This window comes from Rhinoraja longicauda, chromosome 2, assembly GCF_053455715.1.
Source record: "Rhinoraja longicauda isolate Sanriku21f chromosome 2, sRhiLon1.1, whole genome shotgun sequence".
NCBI classification, from domain to species: domain Eukaryota; kingdom Metazoa; phylum Chordata; class Chondrichthyes; order Rajiformes; family Arhynchobatidae; genus Rhinoraja; species Rhinoraja longicauda.
The window spans coordinates 107,942,767-107,964,671 of record NC_135954.1 but is presented as its reverse complement, the minus strand read 5'-3'; the positions used below and the strand labels follow the sequence as shown (position 1 = coordinate 107,964,671).

Here is a 21,905-nt window from a genome sequence, read left to right as displayed (position 1 = left end):
CACAGTGTCATCAGCAAACTTGATGATGGAGTTTGAGCTGAACCTGGCCCCACAGTCATGTGTGTACAGGGAGTACAGTAGGGGGCTAAGGACGCAGCCCTGGGGGGATCCTATGTTCAGGGTGAGGGAGCTAGATGTGTGTTCCCCCATCCTGACCACTTGGGGCCTGGCGGTGAGAAAGTCCAGGACCCAGGCACACAGAGGGGTGCTAAGCCCCAGTTCCAGCAGCTTCTCAACCAGTCTGCTGGGGACTATTGTGTTGAATGCTGAACTAAAGTCAATGAACAGCATCCTCACATAGCCCCCCTGGTTGTCCAGATGAGAGAGAGAGCGGTGTGTAGAACCTGGGAGACCGCATCACCCGTGGACCTGTTCGGACGGTATGCGAACTGTAGTGGGTCCATGTTGCGAGGAAGGAGGGCGCAGATGTGCTTCTTGATTAGCCTCTCAAAGCATTTCATGACAACCGAGGTGAGGGCCACCGGTCGATAGTCATTTAAACACGCTGGAGAGGCATTCTTTGGCACCAGTACAATGATGGATCGTTTGAAGCATGCAGGGACCACGGACTTGGCCAAGGAGAGGTTGACTATTGTGGTGAGCACTGGAGCAAGCTGAGTAGCACAAGACTTTAGCACTCGCCCAGATATACCATCTGGGCCTCCAGCTTTCCTCGTATTCACATGCGTCAGAGCCCACCTCACCTCATGCTCGGACACCGAGAATGTGTGCACATCCCCGGCGGTGGATCCCCCTCCAGCCTCGCTAGCCAGCGCCCCTTCGGTGCTGTTTTTAGAGGGCGAGCTGGTGGTGTTACCCATCTCAAACCGTGCATAAAAAGAGTTCAGGTCATCAGCTAAGGAGGAGCCGGCACTTCCATGCATAATATCCGTAATATAAGGCACTTCGATTGACTGACTAATGCATAATATCCAAGCAATTCAGAGACATATCAGTCATGAACGACAGACATACAAACATCTGCACACGCTTTGACAGGTAGAATGCTAACGTGCCTTTCTGGGCCCCCATAGCCCGCGATGGTATTACAATCTCAGTCACAGAGGCCGACGTCAGAAGATCCCTAAGGAGGGTGTACCCTTGGAAGATGTCTGTACCTGATCGTATTCTTAAAACTTGTGCAGACCAACTGACTGGAGTTTTTGTGGACATCTTCAACCTCTCATTATTGAGGTCTGAGGTTCCCACCTGCTTTAAAAGGGCACCAATAATACTGTAAAAAGAGGATGATGACTTGCCTCAATAACTATCGACCAGTGGTACTAACATCCGTAGTCTGAAGAAGGGTCTTGACCTGAAACACCTATTCCTTCTCTCCAGAGATGCTGCCTGTCCCGCTTGTTGTGTTTATCTGTGGTGATATAGTGCTTTGAGAGGTTGGGGGATCGATTGACTGACCAAATGGTACTAGAACAACAACATTGCTCTCAACGTCAGTAAAACCAAGGGACTGATTGTTGACTTTGAAAGAAGGTGGTCACAGATCCGCAAACCTGTCTTCATCGACGGGACGGTAGTGGAGGGAGTCAAAAACCGTAAACACCTGGGCATGCATATCTCTGAAGATCTGTCCTGGACCCAGCAGATTGTGGCCATGAGGAGTGTTTTAGAGCAATGGTGAAAGTGGCAGGGCAGGTAGATAGGATGGTGAAGGTGGCTTTTGGCATACTGGCCTTCTTCAGTTTGGAAACAGAGCATGGATCTTGGAACACCCTGTTTCAGTTGTAATGTTATAGTGGTAATCTTATGCAGGCGCATAAAATCTTGAGGGGAATGGAGGGAATGCAGTCTGTCTCCCAGAACTAGGCGCCATAGGTTTATGGTGAGAGAGGAAAGATTTAATATGTTATATGTTATTGAAACATATAAGATAATTAGGGGATTGGACACATTAGAAGCATGTTCCCAATGTTGGGGGAGTCCAGAACAAGGGGCCACAGTTTAAGAATAAGGGGTAGGCCATTTAGAACGGAGATGAGGAAGAACTTTTTCAGTCAGAGAGTGGTGAAGGTGTGGAATTCTCTGCCTCAGAAGGCAGTGGAGGCCAGTTCGTTGGATGCTTTCAAGAGAGAGCTGGATACAGCTCTTAAGGATAGCGGAGTGAGGGGGTATGGGGAGAAGGCAGGAACGGGGTACTGATTGAGAGTGATCAGCCATGATCGCATTGAATGGCGGTGCTGGCTCGAAGGGCTGAATGGCCTACTCCTGCACCTATTGTCTATTGTCTATTGTCTATTGGAACCGGAGGGAAATCTTTTTTCACACAAAGAGTGTTGGGTACATAGAACGCGCTGCCTGAGGAAGTAGTTGAGGCAGGTACAATAACAACATTTAAAAGACATTTGGACAGGTACACGGATAGGAATGGTTTAGATGGATTTGGGCCAGGTGCAGGCAAATTGAACTAGCCTGGATAGCACATCTTGGTCAGCATGGATGAAATGGGCAGCAGGGCTGTTAGACTCTACGAATCTCTATGACTATACTTATTCAGTACTTATGCTACACTGCGGTTGAATTAGCGCAGCGGTAGAGTTGCTGCTTTACAGCGAATGCAGCGCCGGAGACTCAGGTTCGATCCTGACTACGGGTGCTGCACTGTAAGGAGTTTGTACGTTCTCCCCGTGACCTGCGTGGGTTTTCTCCGAGATCTTCGGTTTCCTCCCACACTCCAAAGACGTACAGGTATGTAGGTTAATTGGCTGGGTAAATGTTTTTTAAAAATTGTCCCTAGTGGGTGTAGGATAGTGTTAATGTACGGGGATCGCTGGGCGGCACGGACTTGGTGGGCCGAAAAGGCCTGTTTCCGGCTGTATATATATGATATGATATGATATGATATTCAGGTCAGAAATAAGAAACTAATACTGGTGTACTTCATAAAACCTGAGCACCTAATGTTATAATGGGCTGTTCAAAGAGAGTGCAGAAACCCTTTTGCTACATCTGATTCATTCTTCATGGCGAGCCACGTGGCCCGTGTGCCGCAGAAGGCTCCCGAAGTGCGGGTGGGCCACCGAGAGGGAGGAAGGGCCAACGCAGCCCAGAGGGGCGACTGCCGTGAATATAGGGAGACCTGCACCGTCGAGAGAGAGGAGGGTCGTCGAGAGCTTTGGAGGACGCTCTGTCGAAAGTGAGGGCTGCCAAGAGCAACCCAGTGGGAGGGTGGGGGGGGGGCGGGTGCTGAGAAACGTAGGGAGGCCTGGCGGGGGGGGGGGGGGGGGGGTGGCAGAGATAAAAGCAGTGTCAGACCCAGTTCGCTGCTGCAAGTAAATATAGACTGTTCAATTAACTTTTTGTAACTTTGTCGGCGCCAGAATCGTGGCAACTCTTTGTGTACTGCCTAGTTGAGGTCCACTATCTGCTTTTACTGGATTGCATGCAAAAAAAAGAATTTCACAGTACTTGTGGCAATAAAGTATCATTGAATTGAATCATTGAAAATTAGAAAAATAAAGGGTTTTTTCATTCCCAGACAATATCACTTCTTCATTTTACTAGCCACAAGAATCAAGGGCTGATTCTGATTGTATTAGTTGGTGATTATGCAAGTTAAAATTTTATAAGCTGAAGGGAACAATTGAATTTAAATTCTAGGTAAATCGAGAAAATAGGTAGCAGCAGTAATAAAGTTACTGGGCTGTGTTTTTAAAAAAATCTAATTTATATCACAAACATCCTTTAGGGAAGGAAATTTGTCATCCTTTCCTGTGTGCAACTACAAAGGTACAACACGTCACTCAGTTCAAGGAAAAAAAAATCGGAGATGGATAAGAAATAGCTGGAACAGCCAGTTGTACATGGCTCATGTTACAATGACAATAAAGGAACTATTCTATTCTATTCTATTCTAATGTCCACTTTCCATTAATTAATTAAAATAGGTTCCACTGTGGAGAAATGCAAGCCTTTGTCAAAGGGCCTGAAGATGCAATTCTTCTCGTCCTGCACGATAATAAAATCAATGATTAATTGCCTGGGAATCACTTTGGGATATGGTACAGCATCGAGAATGTAAATGCCTTTTTTATTTCACAACACTTGAACATTTTAAGATTAATTAATAGTTATATAGGATCCAAGGAGTACTCTGTAGCAATTTTAATACTCTTAAAACATAACTTCATTTTAATTGAACTTTCCAAACCCTACATGTTACTTACTTCTAGTTTGATACTTTTATCCTTATAATAGATTCTCCTCGAAACTTGTTTTACAGAAACCTAATCACATAAGACTATTTTTTATTTTATTTTTCAAAATCATAGATTATGTCATATTACACTAAAAAATGTATGGGTCTTAAAAGCCGTTAGGAAGATAGCTAGTTTCCTAATATCTCAGTGTTTAATTGCTGCCTTCCGCCCCTCCCTCCCCCCAGTGCAGCAGCACAGTTCAACAATTGTTATAATTGCTTTGTTGGTTTCCTATGCACATGGAAAATGTTGCACCAGGAACACAAACTGGACACATAGGAGTTATGCTGCAAACTCAAACAATGCCTAGCTTCCTTTTACAAATCGTAAATTTAACAATACTCCGCACTGAAGGAAACAAGACGGAAACAGCATCACGACCCCAAAATAAATGAAGCATTCCGTTTGAAAACATTACAAAAAAGATCAGCTGCCATTGCTAAGAACCACCATAAATTGAGCAGCAGTGTTTCAGTACCATTAGTCATTCTTATTAACATACCGGAAAATTCAGATTATAATAGTAATTCCCAACAGATGCAAGTAGTTTTGCATTTTTTCCCCAAAATCTTTCAAGCAACTTTGTTCGAGATGTATTTGGCTGGATTGTATACGTTTGAAACTCAATTGTTGAAAACAAATTAATGATTTTTCAGTTCCTGAATAAACTGTACAAGTAGTTTATTGCAAAACAATCTCTTGGGAACTACTAACATAGGACATGAAGTAGAGTTGTATCGCAGACTCTCCCCACTACATTTTATTCTGTTAATCAAAAAAAATATTAATTACAGCCCAAACACAAATATCCTACCAATTATATATGCTACAATTAATTCAAGATAAGTAGGAAATTAATGACATGTAGCATTTTGAATCAATAAGGTAAATTAATTATTGGTGGTGGAAGTGAGTTGTCAATCTGTAATCTATCATCTAGTTCATATGTCACCATTCACAGCACGTCTTATCATTTGCTTACAAAATTTACTTTATATCAGAACACTACTCTTTCATATGCATTCCATGAGCAATAGGTCCGAGAGTTCTTGCTTCACCAACACTGGTTCCTACACCTCAGTATGCAAAGGCAAAAGGGTCTTAAAACATCTAGCCTGTGTGTGGCTCAGTCTACTTTCAAGTGCATCCTTGCAATGAAAAGGCAGCAATTTCCAGCATGACCTAAATGGCCTTTCAGCAAGTTGGTAATCTTCCAGCAGTAGTTCATGTTCATCCCCAGGGACAGATGTGTTTGGTTTCTGCTCAGAATGAACCACAATGAAGACCAGTGCAAGTCTTTCCAGACCTTGAAAAATACTCATTCCAAAAGGCTGAACAAACACACCAACAAATTCCATCTCAAATGCCTCAAGGGCATCTTGTAGTGGTATTGAGACACCAGATGTGCATTAAGGAATGCACTTCCACAGCAAGGTCTTGGTACTTGTTTGAAAGTTATGATCAGAAGACATTCTGCCATAAGCATGTGGGAGCATCTCAAATTATTCACAAATAGTATTATTATTATTATAACATTGTGTTATATAGTGATATAGTACAAATCCAGGCAAATGGGACTAACCCAGAATAACAGTATAACAGTATAACAGAGCTTTATTTGTCATTCGGTACCGAGGTACCGAACGAAACTACATAGCAGTCATACAAAAAAAAGAACACAAGACACATAACCCCAACACAAACGTCCATCACAGTTATGCCAATATGTTCAGCATGGCTAAGGCGGGCTGAAGGGCTATGTAGCTCCATGGCTCATCAGAAGTGTAACTCAGCCTCCTCTTTGAGATAGCAAGAATTTAGAAAAGATAGTACGTCTATAAAGGGTAAGAATGAGGCAAGAGTGGACATTGGACCGCTGGAAAATGCTGGAAAAGTGATAATGGGGAATAAAGAAATGGTAGATGAATTGAGTATGTTTTTTTGCAGTGGAAGACACCAGCAACATGCCCAAAATTCAAGAAAGTCAGGGGGTGAAAGTTAGCGGAGTGGCTATTACTAAGGAGAAGGTATAAGAAAATAAAGAAGTCTGAAGAAGGGTCTCGACCCGAAACGTCACCCATTCCTTCTCTCCTGAGATGCTGCCTGACCTGCTGAGTTACTCCAGCATTTTGTGAACTAAGGAGAAGGTGCTTGGAAAGATGAAAGGTCTGAAGGTGGATAAGTCACTTGGACCGATGAACTGCACCCTAGGGTTCTGAAAGAGGTGGCTTCAGAGATTGTGCAGGCATTACTTGTGATCTTTCAAGAATCACTAGTCACGAGTGGTCCCGGGGACTGGAAAATTGCAAATATTACCCCGCTCTTCCAGAAGGGAGTGAGCAGATGAGTGGAAACTATAAACTGGTTAGCATGACTTCAGTGGCCAGGTAAGATTTCAGAGTCCATTATAAAGGATAAGGTTCCTAAGTACTTAGAAGCTCATGATAAAAATAGGCCGAAGTCAGCATGGTTTTGTGAAAGGGAGATCTTGCCTGACGAACCTGTTGGAATTGTTTGAGGAAGTAAATAGCAGGATAAACAAAGGAGTCGGTGGATGTTGCTTACCTGGATTTTCAAGTCTTTCATAAGGCGCTAAAGAAGATGAGAGCCCATGATATCAGAGGGAAGATACCAGCATTGGCAGCAGGTTGGCTGGATGGCAGAGGGCAAAGAGTGGTAATAAAGGGGGCTTTTTCTGGTTGGCTGCCAGTGACTAGTATTGTTCCGCAGGGGTCAGTGCTGGGGCCGCTGCTCTTCACGTTTACATCAGTGATTTGGATGAGGGAATTGAAGTTTTTGTGGCTAGGTTTTCAGATGATTCGAAGGTAGGTGGAGGGGCAGGTAGTGCAGAGAAAACAGAGACTCTGCAGAAGAACTTGGACAGGCTGGGAGAGTGGGCAGAGAAGTGGCAGATGGAATACAGCGTAGCAAAATGTGGAGTCATGCACTTTAGTAGTAGCAATAAAGGCATAGACTATTTTCTAAATGGGGAGAGAATTCAGAAATCAGAGGTGCAAAGGGACTTGAGTACTTTGACCCAAAAGTTAATTTGCAAGTTGATAGTAAGGAAGGCAAAGTGAAATGCTAGCATATATTTCGAGGGGACTAGAATATAAAACAGGAATATAATGCTGAGGCTTTACAATGCACTGGTCAGACCGCATTTGGAGTATTGCGAGTAGTTTTGGGCCCCATATCCGAGGATGGATGTGCTGGCGTGGAGAGGGGCCAGAGGTTTACGAGATTTATCCCAGGGATGCTTAGGTTAACATATGATGAGCATTTGACGGCACTAGGTCTGTACCCACTGGAGTTTAGAAGAATGAGGGGAGACCTCATTGAAACTTCCTGAATAGTGAAAGGCCTGGATAGAGAGGATGTGGAGAGGATGTTTCCACTAGTGGGAGAGTCTAGGATCAGAGGACATGGCCTCAGAATAAAAAGACGTACCTTTAGAAAGGAGATGAGAAGGAATTTCTTTAGTCAGAGGGTCGTAAATCTGTGGAATTAATTTCCACAAAAGGCTGTGGAGGCCAAGTCAACGAATATTTTTAAGGCGGAGATCGATAGATTCTTGATTAGTACGAGCGTCGGGGGTTATGAGGAGAAGGTAGGAGAATAAAGTTGAGAGGGAAAGATAGATCAGCCATGATTAATGGTGGAGTAGATTTTATGGTCCGAATGGCCTATTTCTGCTCCTACACCTTTGCATAATAAGCTGGAGTAACTCAGCATCTCCCTCTGTCACACCCAAAATGTCTACACCCCACAATATTAAGATGCCAGTCCTACCCTTCACTCCATGATATTTCCATGATAGCAATATTATAATTCCATGTGCTAATCAATGTTCTAGGCTCATCTGACTTACTTGTGAAACTCTTTGTATTAAACTAAATGCAGTCGTGCAAATCAGCATTCCCCTGCTTTCTAACTGTCTCGTCTGCTTTGCCCTCTGGGTTTGCTCGATTTGAAATTATTGTAATACTGAAAAAAAAGCTGCCAATTTGCTTAGAGAAATAAGCATGCTGAAATTTCTCAAATTATTCAAAAATAGTATCTTTGTTGAACTTGAATCTCTGCAACTGGATCCTCTGCATTCTGACCAATAGACCACAATCAGCGAGGATGGCAGACAAATCATCCTCTACGATAATCCTCAACACGTGCGCTCCACAAGGATGCATTCTCAGCCAACTCAATTTACAAATTAGTGGACGGCACCACCATGTGGGCCAGATATCAAATAATGATGAGACGGAGTACAGAAAGGAGATTGAGAACCTTGTGACCTGGTGTCAAGACAACAACCTTTCTCTCAATGCCAGCAAAACAAAGAAGATAATGATCCACTTCAGCAAGCGAAGCAGTACACATACGGTATGCATGACAGCGCTAAAGTAGAGATGGTTCCTAGTTCCTAGGAGTAAATATCACCAGCAACTTGTGCTGGACTAGCCATATTGAAGCAATGACCAAGCAAGCACAGCAAAGCCTTTACTTCCTTAGAAGACTCAGAAGTTCAGCATGTCCCTAACAACTCTCACCAACTTCTACAGATGCGCCGTAAAGAGCATTTTATCGGGATGCATCACAGCATGGTTTGGGGACAGCTCCATCCAAGACCGCAACAAATTACAGAGAATTGTGGACGGAGCCTATGCCATCACACAAACCAACACCCTTCCATTGACTCCTCTACATTTCACTGCCTCGGCAGGGCCACCAGCATAATCAAGGACATCTCACCCGGTCACTCCCTCTTCTCCCCTCTCGCATCAGGCAGAGGTACAGAAGTGTGAAAACACACACCTCCAGATTCAGGGACAGCGTCTTCCCAGTTATTATCAGGAAACTGTATCATCCTATCGCAACTAGACAGCGGTCCTGAGCTGTCATCTACCTCATTGGAGATACTCAGACTATCTTTAATCTGTCTTGATTGGACTTTATTTTATACTTAACATTATTCTCTTCATCCTGTAAAAGTACTTATGGATGGCATGTATAGTTTTTCCACTGACTCGATAGCACACAACAAAAAAAGACTTTTCACTGTACGTGACGATACGCTAAACTGAAAACTAAATTAAACTTAATCCTCTACATTCAGGTCAATCTCCCCACCTGTCACACTTCTACGAACTTACCCCACCATTCCCCTTCATCAAATTAGTTTAAACACTACTAAGTAGTGTGATACAAAACTACCATATCCTTCCAATATGCAAGGATATTGGTCCCTCTTCCAGTTGATGTAATCTGCTCTTCATGTACCCCAGAAGCAATTCCTAACCACCCTAGTATCGAAAGCCCTTCCTCCTGCACCAACTCTTCAGCGACAGGTTCATTTGTCATAACCTATTATTATCCTCTCCAGTACGTGGCACAAGCAGTAGTCTTGAGATTATGACACTAAAGGTCCTGCTTCCACCCAACTCCCTAAATTCGCTCATCCCTCTTTCTACCTATTATTCTCCCACTCAACCACCGTTAACTCTCCTCTCAAATCTTTATAGAATTTAGTGTTTCGAATTAAGACAACACATAATTCTCAAACATAATCTAAAATTCTATGTTATGTTCAGTCTTCCAAGTAGATGCCCTGAACAAGATCAATCATCCTATTCTCATTGCGCAAAAGGAATCCACAAGCTTTACAGTAGATGATTCCAATTAACGTAGAAAAACAGCTTGAATACATTTCATAAGTCATAAGATCATAAGTGATAGGAGTAGAATTAGGCCATTCAGCCCATCAAGTCTACGCTATTCAATCATGGCTGATCTATCTCTCCATCCTAACTCCATTCTCTAGCCTTCCCCCCATAACCTCTGACAACCACACTAATCAAGTATCTATCTCTGCATTAAATATATCCACTGACTTTGCCTCCACAACCTTCTGTGGCAAAGAATTCTGCAGATTCACCACCCTCTGACTAAAGAAATTCCTCGTCATCTCCTTCCTAAAAGAACATCCTTCAATTCTGAGGCTATGACCTCTAGCCGTAGACTCTCCACATTCACTGTATCCAAGCCTTTTACTATTCTGTACGTTTCAATTAGGTCCCCCCTCGTTCTTCTAAACTCCAGCGAATATAGGCATCTCTTACAGCATCTCACCAGCCATGCCATCTGCTCCATACATTTAGTTCTATAGGTTTTAGCTCATTGCACTGAGAAATCGTGAGAAACTACAACCTCAAATAAGCTCTGAACTACATAGATTATTATTGCACTAAACTTTTTTTCCCTCTCTCCTTTATTGTATTGTTTACAATGTATTGTGTTTACATATTCTGTTATGCTGCTGCAAGTAAGAATTTCATTGTTCTCTCTGGGACATTTGACAATAAAACAGTCTTGACTCTTGAGTACTTTCTTTGAGCGTTTTTCAAAACCCTCATCCCCTTTTCTACCTGGTGTGGATGTAATCAGCATACACATACTTGGTATCTTGTGGATATATCAGCAAAGTTCACTATGTAAATGAGAAGCCTGCATAAATCACTGGAGGACGCCAACGATAATTTAAGCATGAAGGAAATACACTGTAGGATATTATCTCGGACCACTTAAAATGGAATGGAACTAGACAGAGATACTCCACTAAGCTAATGTATAGAAGTTCTAAAGGGAGATTGTGTGAACCACAATTTCAAAGGCTGGAGACAGGTTGAGAAGGACATGGAGACATTGTGCATGATACACGTTGTTAAAATGGATGCAAATTGTGAACTCCATGACCTCTCTCAGAACAGCTTGAGAGAATCTTCAGCCTGCTCAGTACTGCCTGATATCAGCAGATTGCAGTCACCTTGTGCTCTCAGGAATATCAATGTGTTCAGACATACAATTTTGCAGTCGATGGTGATAGATTCATCTGTGATACCATCTCAGTCAGCAGCCACTTCAGCTTACACAAGATTGAGAGCTTTGAGGCAGTGTAACTGCTGGGACTGGGAGAGAAATCAAGGAGCTCCGCACAGTCTTTACAAACAAGCGTGAGAAGGATCTCAAAGCTATTTATAGTAAATAAATAAAAGTAAAGTCATGCATTCTAGACTCTTTTGTATATTAAGTGTCGATATGAAACAAATCACAGGAATGACCATAAATGAGTCAAAATGGTATTTGGATAACAGAAAATAGGTGCAGGAGTAGGCCATTCGGTCCTTCGAGCCAGCACTGCCATTCAATATGTTCATGGCTGGTCATCCAGAATCAGTACGATGTTCCTGCTTTTTCTCCATATCCCTTGATTCCATTAGCCCTAAGAGCTATATCTAACTCTCTTGAAAACATCCAGTGAATTGGCCTCCACTGGCTTCTGTGGCAGAGAATTCTAGATTCACAACTCTGAGTGAAAACCACAGATTCACAACTCTCTGGGTGAAAAATAACAGTTAAAGAAGATTAACATCTCCAGAAACGATGCAATGAGAAAGCCAAATAAAGTAAGAAAATACAGCTATGAAGGAAGTTATTTTATGGACTTTAAAAAAAATTGTGTTGCAATATAAACCCAGATAAACAAACAAATTATTTTGTAGCTCTTCAAATAATGTGGTGTCAAATATTTATGTGAAGAAATGCAAAACTAATATCCATAAAGTCATGAAGTGATTTAGACAAGGAAATCAATGGAATGTTTGGCAAAAGATCAAGACAGAACATATTTTAAATCTGAAGCATTGGTGACAAGAAGCAATTTCAAAAGAATTTATTTTAATTACAAGCAGAAACTTGTCGAATACAGCTGTGATCGATATACCTAAAGTACGGAGTCATGGAGCTGAGACGGGAAACATTTTCCAATACACTGTAAATTGTGTTACCATATTCAAATCACACAAATGTTGATCTTAAAAATATTAAAAAAGGAATCCCACAATATAATCAAATCAAGGACACTTTGCACAACTTAAAAATATTGGGCTATCCCAACATGAGCAATGACATTGCTGCAATCGAGTTCTATGATGGCTTACTTGTCAGCTTACATACTGAATGTGGTCTGATTGTTGAACTACAGCAGGAAACTCTTTTTATGGATTTGTATAACATGATTGGAATCTACTCCACTCATCTTTGGGGCGGCACAGTGGTGTAGCGGTAGAGAGTTGCTTCTTTAGAACACCCGAGACCTGGGTTCGATCTGGGTTCGATCCAGACTATGGGTGCTATCTGTATGGAGATTGTACATGCTCTCTGTGGCTGCGTGAGTTTTCTCTGGGTGTTCAGATTTCCTCCAACATTCCAAAGACGTGCAGGTTTGTAAATTAATTGGTTTTGTGTAAAAATTGTCCCAGTGTGTAGGATGGAACTTATGTATGGGTGTTTGCTGGTCGGCATGGACTCAGTGTGCTGAAGGACCTGATCCCTCACAAAACTGAATTAAACCAAATGGGAAATGTGCAAAGAACAAAATAGTGAGAGATCACAAATTGTATATTGTATATTTATATGGCACACATGAAATAACTAACTCTGCTATTTATTGCACCTACTAATCAGTTTAGATTAAAGTGAAAGAAATTCCAAGTTGTTATGATGCTGATATTTAATAATTAATATTTTATGTTTGCGACAGTTACATTTAAAATAGTCACTGGTGTGTTCCCTTGGGACATGTTTGAAGAACAGTTCTCATTATGTTAGCTATGTTTACATATTTTTATTTTATGTTGCCAAACATTTAAGGTACTAAATATACACACGTATTCTTCCGACGTGACCACCATTCAATCTTTATATACCCATAAAGTTATCAATTGCCAAAGTCTAATGGTTCACAGTTCACAACAGAAGAACCTCTCTCAATGAATTTCCCATTACTTCATGGAGTATCAGAATCATTTGTAGTATACTATCTGTGACACACTGACTGAATGACTTGTGTTTCAAATTAGAGCTCATAACAGGACTATTGTAGTAAAATGCTCAAGGCGCCAAAAATCAGAAATTTAAACAGAAACTGCCAGAAATTAGACAGTGTCTATAGAAAAAAATGTTAGCAATACACAGCGATCATCTTTCATTAGCACATGTAAAAACTAAATATAAAAAGCTTAAAGCAGGTACAAAATCGGCAAAGCAGGAAGAAATGGTAATTCTGTAAAAGAATGGAAAGCAAGTAGAATTAAATAAAAAGGGATTATGATCCAACAAGAAAAGGAACTGAAATATGAAAAATAGCAAACGTGGCCCAACTTGCGTTGGGAATGAATGTGAATAACAGAATTATCCAAATGAATCTGAAAGGCTATTGTGTACCTAATCCAAAGAAGAGTTATTGCTCCTTTAGATTCAACGGAAAAGTATGAGGTTGATGTCTGAAATGCCAGAGTATCACTGTCTCCGCCACATCTATTCGCAAGATGAGAATTTCCATTCCAGAACTTCTGAAATATTCCCTTTTTACAGGAAATGTGGCTTGCAGGAGCCAGCATGAAGGAGCAGCAGCGGCAGGTAACAGATGAATGATATCCAATGTTCGGCCAGACACCATTTCCGTGCCACCTAAAGTCGAGGAAAAGTTTTCTTAACTGTGTGACTCCTCGAGGCTGGCATTACAACAAGTGAAGCACGAGTCTCCATGTGGGATGATAAAATATCCACTCTACCTCCCTCATCTACCATGGGACTAACGGCAAGTGAGCAACTCCCTCCTGGTACAGACGCAGGTTGGGCCAGATGGAAATGCCTCAATCGATTGAGAACTGGTGTTGGCAGAGCCACGGTGTCTCTAAACAAGTGGGGATATCACTCCAGCGATGTCACCTGCGAATGTGGCATTGAACCACAAACAATGGATCACCTGCTGAAATGCCCTCAACTGGAAAACCAATGCACAGCTGCCGATCACGCTGCCTACAATGAAGATGACGAGAAGTGTGTTCAGCTCTGGCTGAACAATATCTAAGCTTGTGATGTGGGCTCGATAAGATGAACCTGTGCTATAACACCAGGTTTCCCTGTGCCAAGTCCTAGGCCTCATTTTCTTTGCTGCACCCTACCAACAATTTCTGTATGCCTCAGAGCTGCTAGTGCTTCTTGTACTGCCTGCTTTGAGTTCCACTTCCTCCCTCTAGTTACACTTAGCACCAGATTACTAAAGGTATCCTTGCTTGCTGATAATTGCAACTCTAACCTCACCTTAGCATACTTATACTCCTCTGTTAGGCCAAAGGCAAAGGCAAATGGAGAATACCTTTCCTATATAAAGCCATATGTACCTTAGTAAGACATAGTGGAACTCCTAACCATTTCCTAATACATGAACTAACCAATCTCTCAACGCTTTCCACCTTAGAAATTGGCACCACATATACTGTCAATAGCCACATCAACCTAGGCAATAGCCGAAGCTGCAAACGCCACAGTTTCAACTGGCCTGGAAGCCCTGACTTTATCCTTTTTTACCCACCAATAACATATTTTCTAAGTTGCTGAACCTGTTCAGTGTCCTCCAACTTCCTGTTACACGACCTACCCAAGCTTTTAACTGGCTTTGCCATTATAGATGGGATTTCTTCCTCATCTACATAAAACCTTTTCTCTACCACCTTTCCTCTAGCCAAAGAAATAGTCCATGATTTACAAGGTTTAATCTTCAATCTAACCCATTTAAGATTATAATTTATGTTCTCTAATAACCTTCTTGTACTACCTACTGTGTAGCGCAGTGGTAGAGTTATATTATATTTCTATTATTATTATATTTAGTTTATTTGTCATTCCACTCCTTACAGATCATGCAACGAATGGGATGAAACAGAGTGCAGGGGAAGAGAAAATACATTCTGGCCTTCCATCACAGTGAGGAGGTGACTGGAGGAGACTCACTGTGATGGATGTTTCTTTTTGTTTGATTGTGTGTGTTATTGCTTATTTTTATTGCTCTTGTTGTTGGACTGTGGGTAATCTTTCATTTCACTGCACATTTATGTGTATGTGATAAATAAACTTGACTTGACATGAAATGCAAAACATATAGACAGCAGATGACAGTGCAGTACAATACAATACAGTACAATACAATTAGACAGTGCAATACAATGCAATACATATAGACAGGGGATTAAAGCATGTAAATGGTAAAAGGTAAAGCATGTAACCTAGAGTTTAAAGTATGTAAACGGTGAATTTAAAACCATCAATGAGAGCAGGTAAATTATTAATTGCACATTAATTGAGATTATAAACTGCAGAATGCTAGGTGAGGTGCTAACCACCCTCCTCCTCCCCTCCCTCCTCCCCTCCCTCCCCCCCCCCCCACCCCCACCCCACCCCCACCCCCTCCCCGAGTCAGGTGGGGCAGTTCAGTAAACGAACAGCCTGAGGGAAAAAGCTGTTCGCTTCTTCCGGAAGGCAGCGGGTCAAATAGACCTTGGAAGGGGTAAGAGGAGTCCCTCATGATGCTGCAGGCTTTACTTTTGCACCTTCCTCTGTAAATGTCACTGATGGCAGGGAATCTGGTGCCTTACAGCGAATGCAGTACCAGACACCTGGGTTCGATCCTGACTACGGGTGCTGTCTGTACGGACATTGAACGTTCTTCCCGTGACCTGCGTGGGTTTTCTCCGAGATCTTCGGTTTCTTCCCACACTCCAAAGACATACAGGTTTGTAGGTTAATTGGCTTGGTAAATGTAAAAAAAATTGTCGCTAGCGTGTGTAGGGTAGCGTTAATGTGCGGGGATCGCTGGTCGGCACGGACCCAGTGGGCCAAAGGGCCTGTTTCCGCGCTGTATCTCTAAACTAAACTAAACATGCATAGAAGCCCTAATTGGAGGGAGTGGCAGCCCACCCTGCCGTCTCTCCCCGCCGACGACCCACCGCGATGCTTTAATCACGAGCTCCATTGCAATTGTTAAAGCTAATGGGGAAATAATGCCGTAAAGCCCATCTCTAGTCTCTGCCATGCTGCTGTGAAGTCTACTGTACTAAAACACTTTCGGACATCTTGGAAATATGCTTTCACTAAATTTACTATCAATCCTGGAACTCTAAAGAAATCAAAAGTACTCCAAATAAGACTACGTGGTACATTTTCCAGGTCCAAAAACATGCAAATCTCTTCTCTCGAGCTTCGCTGTCTGAATCTGGTGCCATATTATACTAATGTGTTCTCGGCAACCTGCAAAATTAAGGATTCCTGCTTTCTACATTGTGGTATCTAGTAACCTGTCCCTCTCTAAATAACTTGCCAGCCTCTGTGCCGTTATAGTAAAGAAAATGGTGCCTTCTACATTTAGGAGATATACAAGCCTAAACTGACTTAACTCTGAAGACTCTTTCTCTTTGGCAATGAAAATTTCCCTTGCTCTACGCCACACCCTTGATATAACTTGTTTCTTCCAAACTATTCGCAAGAGCCTCCACAATAATTTAAGTACATCAGGTGCACTTTTAAGTACCCATTAGGGGACTCCACTCGGCCCTAGGGCCGGTGAAGGCTTTGCACGCCTTATTACTGCCTCCACGTCCTTGCACATTGGTGGCCTTGCACCTATCATATGCTCTACCACTCCAAGGGTGCCATATCTGGAGGGAAACCTATCTCCGTATTATTTTCTGTATCCGAGAATGTCCTTTATCAATAACCATGGGGATAGAACATAAACCAGCCAACCAGTGAGGCAGAGATTCACATGCACCTCCTCCAACCTTATCTATTGCACATGTAGTCTGCTCTACATTGGCAAGACCAGGCATAGACTGGGTGCCCATTTGGCAGAGAAAGTGCACTCTGTCTATTATGGCAAACTTGAGCTTACTTGTAATTTCAACTCCCCTTCCCTTCATCACACCAACCTGTCTGTCCTCGACCTTTTCCAGTGCCAGTGATGCCAAAACACAGGCTAAAAGAACAACATCCTTTTCTACAGTTGGGTAACCTACAACCCGATGGTAATAAAATTAAATTTTCCAATGTCGGGTAATCCACATCTCTTGTGCTCCTTTCTCACTCTTGTTTCTCTTTGTTCACATCCCCCCCCATAATCTTGATCAGATATCCACCTTCACCGTGTTCCACAAGGCCTATCACACACGCACCTATCCATCTAGCCTACCTTCCCTATACTCTCCCCCTCAGGTTTCATCTGTCCATCATCTCTGCCTTATCTCGTTCCACTCACCACCTTCCAGCCTCGACCTTCTACCCCTCCCCCTCCTAGCTTCATCTGCTCAATTTATCCTTATTTGTTTCTACTCATCATCCACCAGCCTCACATGGTCCCACCATCACCTGCCAGCTCTCGTCTCACCCCACCCTCTCATCTCTTTATACTGTATATCTTCCCTCTCCACTTTCAATCCCGATGCAGGGTCTCGAATGGAAACACTGACCAACCCTTTGCCTCCCCAGATGCAGCCAGCATCCTAAATTTATACTACAGTCTTCCAAGTACAAGTATGAATGATTGTACTAAAGCTGCCCTGTGAACCAACTATTGGATCCCAGGACAATGGTCAACAAAACTGATAAATGTAATTCACAATTAAAATCATTGGACTGCAGAACTTTCGGCCATATAATTCATGGATTTCACAATTTAAATACAGCCATGAGACAACAGAAATATTTGTTCCGATTAACATTTAATACACCAATATTTTTGTAAATGGAGATTTGTTTTACATTTAGCTTTTCTGCCAATCCCCATACTGTACTTCTACTTTAGAAATGTCAAATACCATTTTCTTCTAGTTTTCATAACTAAATTCAAGACAGATCAGAATAGTTAATGGACTTTTAAAAACATAAGTAGTTTAAAAAGCCACTATGAATATGCAAAACAACACATTTTAGTAATCACTTCTGCCATGGCCCGATTTATTTTTCCAAAACTCCAGATGCAGAAGTAATTTTTTTCATTAATCTTAATCATAGAAACAAAAAAGGTACCCCAGAAACTAACACAATAATCCAGAAATATTTTGAAGATTCAAATCTATTAAAAATACCATGCAAAACATTGTTTTAAAAACAAGGGAGAAAATTACTATTAAATCATCCATGTACAACATTCTTCCTACCTGTAGCTGTTCTGTGGAACTGCTACTATATTCATCTCCAGATTCAGAGTCTTGATGGTGCTTTTCTGAACTTTCTGCGCCCCATTCAGAAGAATGCTCATGAACCACTTTGTCGACTTCCATTGCATCAAAATCCTGTAATTGCCCGAAGTTTGGATTTGGATCTGCGACTCTTGAATACTGTGTTTCACTTTCGCCATGTCCAGGACTCTGGTCACTAACTTTGGCACTATTTTGGATTCCAGAAGGTGAATAGACCATCCCTTGAAAATGATCCTCAGGCTGTGTTTGGCTGGTGTTCAGATGAGTAATCTGGTTCTCTGATGGTATCTTTGTTTGCAATTCGTGTCCCATAGAAGATTTGAACGAGCTCACATAATCTAGTGGTTTGAAAATATTTTCATTGGAGCCCAGCTGTAGCTTGGCATCTGCACCTAAACTAGCAGATTTGGCTTTAACAGTACTGGGTACACGTTTCACTGGTGGCATTAATGCCTTACGAGGTAGTTCTTTAACATATTGTGCTGGGAGATAAAACGGCTTTGAGCTATCATCCTTCTTAACCTGCCACCAATCATTATTTGTTTTCTTCAATAAAATATATATTTCACCTTGTTTTATTGAAATGTTTCTATCTTTTGCCTCATACTCATAATCATACTCCACTTCAATATACACCTGCCCGGGTATAATAGGTATGTCTGGTTTTCTGTCCTTCTCGGCCATCTCAGAAACGCTCAATGAAACAGGCAGTAATCCACATGATGCGATTCCAATTGTTCACTGAAAACAGGGAAGGAAAGAAAACACTGGTGAATACAAATTGCTTATCCATATTAAACGATAGTCAGCGTCACATTCTAGTTCTATAAATGTCATTGAACACGTAAAATCACTTGTAAACTTTAAGTCTATTAACAACTCTAAAAGTGACAAATAAAATTTACAACCCTGGTCAGAAGTAGATCAAAAGGGAAACAAATAAAATTGCTGATGCAGGAATCTGAAACAAAACGGAAAGGCTGGATGAACTCGGCATGGGCGCAGTGGTAAAGTTGCTGCCTTAATGCGCTTGCAGAGCCGGAGACCCGGGTTCACTCCAGACGGCGTTCTCCCTGTAACCGCGTGGGTTTTCTCCGAGATCTTTGGTTTCCTCCCACACTCCAAAGACGTACAGGTATGCAAGTTAATTGGCTTGGTGTACGTGTAAAATTGTCCCCAGTGTGTAGGTTTGCGTTAACGTGCAGGGTTCGCTGGTCGGTGCGGACTCGGTGGGCAGAAGGGTCTGTTTCCGCGCTGTATCTCTAAACTAAACTAAGCCAGTTTAATGTGTCAGGTCAATGGTGATGGGTTATTGACCTGAAACTTCAACTCGGTTCTCTTTCCACAGATACTGCTTCATTCACTATGTTGTTCCAGCATTTTATGTTTTTGTTTCAAAATTAACTCAATTCTGAATTGCAGAAAGCTCTTAACGGCACGGTAGCGCAGCGGTAGAGTTGCTGCTTTACAGCGAATGCAGCGCCGGAGACTCAGGTTCGATCCTGACTACGGGTGCTGCACTGTAAGGAGTTTGTACGTTCTCCCCGTGACCTGCGTGGGTTTACTCCGAGATCTTCGGTTTCCTCCCACACTCCAAAGACGTACAGGTATGTAGGTTAATTGGCTGGGTAAAATGTAAAAAATTGTCCCTAGTGGGTGTAGGATAGTGTTAATGTACGGGGATCACTGGGCGGCACGGACTTGGAGGGCCGAAAAGGCCTGTTTCCGGCTGTATATATATGATGATATGATATGATAAATTATTCTTACTTTAACAACTTGCAATGTGATTGTTAACCAATATACTGTGCAAAACATATTACTGAAGCAGATTTTGTAAAGTAAAGTGGAATTACCAGCTTAAAACCCACATAATCTAGAAAAAAGTGAGATGGTGGTAATTGTCATCTTGCTTTATCAAAAACATCGCAACAAAATCTTCATGTAAACAAATAAGAATAAAATAAAATTGAAGCTTCCTCGAACAGATTTTCAGAAAACATTTCTAAAAATTGTTTTAGCATTGTGCAGTATTGAGTTTAGATTTTCAGATCTAATTATAACTGTAAACTAGCAAATCTTATCAGAACATTACAAATATCACCTTCAGAAAATGCAATAAGCAACACTGAAATCTGATTATTTTTTCAAATCACAGAAAATATATATTTTTATGCCAACAAGAAGTAATTAATTACTTTGGAATTTTACTTAGGTAGTACTGATAACATTTTTAGATATGAATTAGGAGATTATGTTTTGGTGGAAACTGTAACCTTCAGGCACTAAAGAGACTTAATGCTGGCCAAGATGGGATCTTAAGCTGATAGACTGGTATTGCCCATGATTAGCATTGCTCTATACCCATGACTGTGTAGCCAGACACCAGTCCAAAGCCATCTTTATAATTCGCAGATGATACCACTGTCATTGGATGAATACTGGGTAACGACGAGTCAGACACAGGAGGAAGATTGACAAAATGGTAGAATGGTGCCAGAAAAACAATCGTGTTCTCAACGTTAGTAACACCAAGGAGCAGATGATTGTTGATTTTGGAAGGGAAAAGCTAAGGGAACATGCACATGTTTCCTTGGCAGGATAGGATGGAGTCTACTGCTTCAACTTCCTGGGTGTTCAACATCTCTGATATATCCTGAACCCACAACATTGCTACAATCACAAAGTAACCTCACTAACATCTCTTCATCCCGAGATTTGAGGAGATTTGGCATCTGGTCTAATATTCTGCCAAACATCTACAAGTGTATAGTCCACTGGTTGCATCGCAGCCTGGTTCTGAAATTGAAATGCTCATGAATGGAGAAGGCTACAGAAAGTGGTGGACATTGTCCAGTCCATCACAGATACTAACCTCTGCACCATCTAAGTGGTGCCTCAAGAAGGAAGCTAATATCAAAGACCAATGCTACACTGGCCATGCTCTCTTCTCGCTGCTTCCATCAGAAATAAGGTATAAAGCCAGAGAACTGGTTCCTCCGGATTCAAGTATAACTTGCTCTCATCAACTATCAGGTTCTTGAAGCACTCTGCACAACACCAACCACAACCCTATTAAGGCACTACTCTGGTTGCTCAATGTGGTTTTGTTTTTGCATTATCATGTCTAGTTTAGCCCTTTTTTTAGACATTTAGAGATACAGCAGGACCTTCAGCCCACCAAGTCCACACCAACTATCCTGCACACTCGGGACAATTTTAACCAAAGCCAATTAACCTACAAACCTGTACATCTTTGCTGTGTGGAAGGAAACTAGTGCACCCAGAGAATACAGGGTCACAGGGTGAAACTCCATTCAGAGTACCCATAGTCAGGATCAAACCCGGGTCCCTGTCACTGTAAGGCAGCAACTCTACCACTGCACCACTGTGCTGCCCTTTACTGATAATCTATTGTACATTTATTTTTGTTGTTGCATCTAATGCACCCACACACAGCAGCAAGTAAAAATGTCATTGTTCGGGTGACAAAGAAACATTTGTGTCTCTCGTCTTGACAACATTTAACTAAATTTGAACTTACAACAGAGAAGTTCATTGCTATATAAATATCCTGCAAGCACTCATCTCGGGACTA

General features: G+C 41.9%; 1 protein-coding gene across 5 annotated transcripts in view; it reads right to left on the bottom strand.

Annotated features, from left to right (window-relative positions):
- LOC144608144 (rho GTPase-activating protein 12-like) overlaps positions 1–21,905 on the bottom strand; it is a 131,370-nt gene that overhangs the window by 94,476 nt on the left and 14,989 nt on the right. For 4 of the 5 annotated variants that reach the window (XR_013549171.1, XM_078425561.1, XM_078425583.1 and 1 more), the window contains exon 2: positions 18,266–19,048. Coding sequence is in view for 4 of the 5 variants with exons in the window: in XM_078425561.1 (XP_078281687.1) it covers positions 18,266–18,991 (726 nt within the window). In the remaining variant the exon portion in view is untranslated. Of the gene's footprint in view, positions 1–18,265; positions 19,049–21,905 lie in introns of those variants that run through there. The other variant, XM_078425593.1, reaches the window with a different exon arrangement.